The 5,963-nt window shown below is 52.6% G+C and overlaps 1 protein-coding gene across 1 annotated transcript; it reads left to right on the top strand.

The window, feature by feature from the left end:
• Positions 1-3,092: 3,092 nt before the first annotated feature.
• On the top strand, positions 3,093-3,920 carry LOC133060339 (uncharacterized). Its single transcript, XM_061147827.1, has one exon. The coding sequence runs from the start codon at positions 3,093-3,095 to the stop codon at positions 3,918-3,920; it is 828 nt and encodes a 275-aa protein (XP_061003810.1).
• Positions 3,921-5,963: the final 2,043 nt, after the last annotated feature.

The following is a 5,963-nucleotide window of genomic DNA, read 5'->3' as shown; positions in this document are numbered from 1 at the left end:
CAGTCTGGCTTTCTGAGAAGATGGGGGAATAGCACATTCCTCCTGAAATAATTGTCCTGGAGCTATTTCCAGAGGCTCTTCGTGCCCAGGCCAGAAATGGCCAGTGATCTCGGCGCCTGGGTACCTTCAGGACAAATACGCAGAGGCCCAGCCCTCTTGCTGGCCATCTGCCCACCTGCCCGGCCCCCAGCCCAGGACAGGACCAGATCTGGCTGAGGCCCCACAAGGGAACAGTTGCCACCGCTTCTCTGGCCCATTGAGTTTCCCTACACCCCTCTTCCCCCTTCTGGGGGGTCCCTCTGAGCCCTCCTCCCAGCTCCCTGTTGCAGTGGCTATAACCACCCCCCTCCAGGGCAAAAGGCCCTTCACTCTCAGAGGTTATGAGCTGGGGACTGTCCCGGGGAGGCTTCTGTGTGTATGTGCTTTGCGATCTTGCAGTTAAACCCAAATGGGAGAACATTCTCCAAAACAATTTGCCTGCGCTCTTCAAAGCTATTCATGTCATAAAAGACCAAGACTGAGGGACTTCCAGACTGAAGGACACCAAAGAGACCTGAGAACTAAAGTCAATGTCTGATCATGTATTGGCTCCTGGACTGGGGACATAGCTGCCATAGAGACCATCGGAGAAAATAATTGGTAAACTGTGGACTGTGTATTAGCTAATAGCTCTGTATCAGTGTTAATTATCCTGGGTACGTAAGATAACTGGATACATAAGAAGGTATCCTTGTTCTCCCAGCTTGTAGGAGATACAGGCTGAAGTAGTCAAGAGTAAAGGCTGCTGTTGTCTGCAACTGACTCTCAAAATAATAATAATCCGCGCGCGTGCGTGTGTGTGTGTGTGTGGTGCTAAATGTGACAAAAATTAATAATTAGTAGATTGGAGTGAAGAGTATACGGGACTTTATTATTTTGTAAGTTTTCAGTAAGTTTGAATATTTTGAATGCTTTTCAAAACAGAAAGTAAAAGTGTATTTTCATTACTTGCAGGAAGGAAAGGATGTAGGGGAACACCAGGAGCTCTCAAAGGGGGATCTCTCTGATGCATCCGACGGATTTGTACAAGATGCCCCTATGGCCCAGGGAGGGGCGCTCACAGGAGCTCTGAAAGGAATCCTTAGGCTGCAGCCCACTGCGTAGTAGGGACTCAGCGCGGAGCTGCTGACTGTGTGAGGACCAGCGAGAAGGGAGAAAAGCAAGTGCTGCCGTGTTCTGGGTCACTCAAACGGACAGCTCTTTAGGGAAACTCAACAAATGTTTGCTGACCCAACGAGAAAAGAAAATTGATGCTGACCACAGCCAACGAGAGTTATATCAGGCCCAGCAAAGAACTCCCTGACTCTCAGCATAATTAAATGCTAGAAAAACAACAGGGGACACTGGAAAACGTCCACCCCAGCCTCACTTTAAAAATAGGGCCCATCTGTCCTGGAGAGCTTAACGCAGCACTAGTTCTAAGGCAGGAGCCTGACCAGGTTGACCCCCGGAGGCCCTCCTCTCTCCAGGGTTCTGTGATTCTATGACATGGCCAGGAGTCTGGAATGGCGGCATCAGGGTATTCCCCAGTGAAGAGCAAGAGGAGGGCTAAGTCATCTACCTCCTGAAGGTAGAGGGAGCCGGGGAGAGGGCCCAGCCCGCCCGGAAGGGAGGGCCCGTGGGGGGCAGCCCACTGGCGTCTCCCCTATATCCGGAGGACGAGCTGGGGTGGGGCTCGGCCAGGGATGGAAGAGCGAGAGTCTGGGCATTCCACGCGATTCAGACCCAAAGGACAAGGGCAGCTGAGGGGCCGTGGGCCGGGAGAGGAGCGGGCAGCTGTTTCCTGGGTGGGACAGGCTCAAATACGGCTCCGTTCTCAGCAGGCAGAAGTGGAAAACTAGCATCAGTCTGGCAGTAGTGGGGGACAGAAATCAGAGCCTTCCTTCTGGAAAGGGGGAAGTATGGGGGACCTGGGGGACAAAGGGAATGGGGCTGGGGCTCCTGCCACCTGGGCGGGCCCAGGACAGGAAGTAGGGTGAGCTGGGCCAGAGCATGGACAGGCCCTAGTCCCTGAGAAGTTTCCGCTTTCAGACCGGGAGGAACCCCAAGAATCCTTCTTTTGTGGGGTGGATGAGACCATCTCCCTTCATCAGAAAAGGCGAAGACCAAATACTGTACTCTAGAAACTTCTGTCTCACAAGTCCAGCCCCATTAGTAGACATACAGCATCTCCTGGCCTCTCCCCTTGGGGTTCGTGAAGACAAGATCAACTTAGTTACAGGGTTAGCAAGCACCACACCCATCTGGTTTTCCCCATCGGTGCCCCTATCAAACAGTTGAGATGAGAACTCCTCCTCAGTAGACTGGTGGTCAGGATAAAGTCACCCCAACAACACGGCATTGTCTTTTAGGGGTCATCAGATACACTCAAGATAGTACCTTGGCCCCCACCACTCACAAGCTATGTGATCTGAGGCAAGTCACGTCAACCCTCTGAGCCTCAGTTTCCCCCATCTGTCAGATAGGAATAGAATAATAACTGCCTCCTGGATTTGTAGTTAAGACTTACAAGTAAAGGTACAAGCAAAGGACTGGCAAAGAAAAAGCATCTATATTGCATTGTTTCTAAGACATATTGTTCAGTACCAGGGTGTGGTGGGTGATTAACTATCTGATGTTAATCCAAAGAATGTGTGTCTCAGTGCCTCAGATTTCACCATTAGAGATTTAGCCCTTTGACTCTGTTGTCTTCTGGAGTCGCTGCTTAAAAGGTGAATGGGAATTTCAGAATGTGGGCTACAGCGAAAGGAAAAAGGAGACTGCCCCACTTTTTCTAGGGGGTCCTCTGACTTCCATTGTTCTCAGGGTCTTGCCTCCCTCCCCATCTCCTGCCCTTTGCACTTTCTGAAGAACCAAGGGGCCTGCATTCCCGTTGGAAAAATCCCTGGGCCGGGGAGGAAGATGGGGAGAGGACACTTGGAGAGCCCAGCGGGAGGTGGCTGGGAGCCCAGGAGAGCTGACCCAGCTCTCTCCCCGCCAGGCCCAGGGAACCAGCCTCTAGGTGAGATTTCAGCAGTTCTGTACCACGAAGCTTCGTCCGCCTGACCGGGACGATGTCTGGACACCAAGGAGGCCGTCCCAGCCCCAGTAACCGCAACGCATCCTTCATGGCCCAGACTCCAGGCTGGCCCCACGGCCCCAGCACGACCGGGGCGAGCAACCTCAAGCGCTCTCGGACCCCGAGCGGCTCCGAGGCCAGCAGCAACCCTTCGGAGCCCACCGACAGGCGAAGCTCCCCCAGACTGCCGTTGAGGAGAATCTGCATGGGCCGGCCCTACAACTCCAAGTGCGTGGAGACAAGCCACCTGGCGAAGGGCCCCAAGGTGGCCAGGAAGCCCACGTGTCGCGGCAACCCCCACTGCCTGCTCTGTACAGATCGCCCCTTGGGTCCCTCTAACCCCACCTTCCTGGATCAGCTCATCAAAGGCATCAGTTACCTCGACAGATCCACCAATGCCTTCTACAGCAACTACCCTAAGTCCCTGATCCTGCCGAAGCTTGCGGCCAACTACCTGGAGCGCGCCGCCAACTCCATCCACCTGGACCACCCGGACCACGCCTCCCCCCGCAGTTGCTGTAACCCCAGCAGCAGAGCGGCCTCCTTCGACTACCCCTGCGGCAGCACCTGCGTGGTGCCGTCCAGCAGTCCTGTCAATGCCGTGCAGTACGTGGATAACTCCGCCAACACGAGCTGCCTTCGCGGGTTTCAGAGCCGGAACCTCACTCCCATCCTGCCCCAGAGGCCGGGGATAAAGCTGCCTGAGCTCCCTCTGTTCGGCAACGGGATCTTTTCCTTGGGTCGCCTGCCCAAGTTCTGGGAAGCAATCCGCTCGGGCTGCAGAGCCCCCGAGCCCATCTCTAAACCCTCCAGCTGGTGGTGACATCGACACCAACCGCGAAGAGGGCACATGTCCATCGGGTCGCGGTTGCGGAAAATAAATTGTCTGTGGCAAAATGCTCCTTCCAAGCCTCCACTGGAGCGGGGGAAGCCATTTAGATGGAGGGGATATACACTTAAGGACCTACAAGGTGGGGCAGGTCAAGGTGAATGGGTGAAGGGGGTGGGTGGTAGGCAGTGGCAGAGACCACCCACCGCTAGGTGGAGAGGGGCATACCTCATCTAAACCCAGCTCTCAAACAGGTGGTTGCTTTTCAAGAGAACCCAGGAATCTGGTTTTCTATATGTTAGCAACAGATTTTAAAATATCATGGTGCTGGGATTTCCCTGGTGGTCCAGTGGTTAAGGAGCGTCCCTGATAGCTCCGTTGGTAAAGAATTCGCCTGCAATGCAGGAGACCCCGGTTCAATTCCTGGGTCGGGAAGATCCCCTGGAGAAGGGATAGGTTACCCACTCCAGTATTCTTGGGCTTCCCTGGTGGCTCAGCTGGTAAAGAATCTGCCTGCAATGTGGGAGACCTGGGTTCAATCCCTGGGTTGGGAAGATCCCTTGGAGAAGGGAATGCCTACCCACTCTGTTATTCTGGCCTGGAGAATTCTAAGGACTGTATAGTCCACCGGGTCGCAAAGAGTCAGACACGACTGAGTGACTTTCACCAATGGTTAAGATTCTGCGCTCCCATTGCAGAGAGCACAAATTTGATCCCTAATTGGGGAACTATGATCCCATATGCTGTGTGGCACGGCCAAAACAAAACGAAACAAAAACAAAAATATAGTGTTCTGAAGGCTGAACAAGAGCATTTGCAGGCTGAATATGTGAGGCCCACAGATCTGAGTTTGGGATCTCTAACTCATATCTTGAATGAATCACTTGAAGTGAGGCTAGGAAGCTTCCTAGCTTTGGCTGAGGCTGTTCATTCCCAACCACTATTCACATTCTTTTCCTTTTTTTCTTTAAAGGATTGTTACTGATTCCCTATTCATATTCTTTTTCTTTCAGGATTGTTATTGACTTTAGCACAGCTCCATGTGAGCAGAAAGGTAGAAGTAGTAATGATGAGATGAGGTCAGTGATAGCAAACCCTCGTAGAATACTTACAACGTGGCAGGTGCTGTTCTAAGCGCTTTTTGTCTTTTTGTTCTTTTATGTCTTTTTTTTTTTCTGTTTTTTTGCACTGAGGCATGCGAGATGTGAGATCTTAGTTCCCTGACCAGGGCTAAAATCCATGCCCCTTGCCATGGAAGCATGGAGTCTTAACCACTGGACCGCCAGAGAAGCCCCTATTTTTGTTCTCTTAAAGATGAGGTTTCAATGACCAAGGCCCAGGGTGGATGTAGAGAAAACCTTGATGGTGAATGTGAGTTGCACTGGAAAGGCAACCAGGGACGGTTGCAGGTGGATGGACGGCCCTCCCTGGGGCACTCTGCAGAGAGTGATCTGTCCTGGCCAGGTAAGGGCTGGAAGGGTCAGAATGAGGTAGTCCCAAATTTCTTGGTGGCACTGTCTGGGAAAACATTCTCTGGGCCACTGAGGGCTCCAAACCTTCAGACACTCAACTCATTTGGGTGTTGAAGAATCAGGCGTCACAAGGCACCCAGTTATTCACCATCTTTCTGTATAAAGGACTCTAGAAACTGGATTCCAAACTCTTTTTGCCACCGGCCTGCCTTGAGACCTTGGGGACATCACTTCCCCTCTCCAGGCTTCTGTTTCCCCTCCTGTAACATGAGTGGGGTTGTTCTGATGGTCCCTAAGGGACCTCAGACTTAGATATTTCTGAGTCTCTGCTCCTAGTCCCAGGCCAGGCCTGGGGATTCCCGAGCTGAGAATTGAGGGTGCCTCTACCCAAGAATTCAAGCTTCCTCAGTCCTGACCATCTTGCCAGGCTGCCCAGGGGCTGTTTAGGCCCCATTTCTTTGTGGCTCTGGATTTCAGGCCCAGTCCCTTCTTGCAGGAATTGAGGGCCAATAAAGGCCACTCAGAATATGGAGTGGGCTGGCCTTGAAATAATGCAGAACCCAGC

Source organism: Dama dama, chromosome 8 (assembly GCF_033118175.1).
Source record: "Dama dama isolate Ldn47 chromosome 8, ASM3311817v1, whole genome shotgun sequence".
NCBI classification, from domain to species: Eukaryota; Metazoa; Chordata; class Mammalia; order Artiodactyla; family Cervidae; genus Dama; species Dama dama.
The sequence above is the reverse complement of the archived record's forward strand: the minus strand, read 5'-3'. Positions and strand labels throughout refer to the sequence as shown.

Excerpts from the sequence above, each read along its gene's own strand:
- LOC133060339 (XM_061147827.1), top strand. The coding sequence starts at position 3,093 with ATGTCTGGACACCAAGGAGGCCGTCCCAGCCCCAGTAACCGCAACGCA.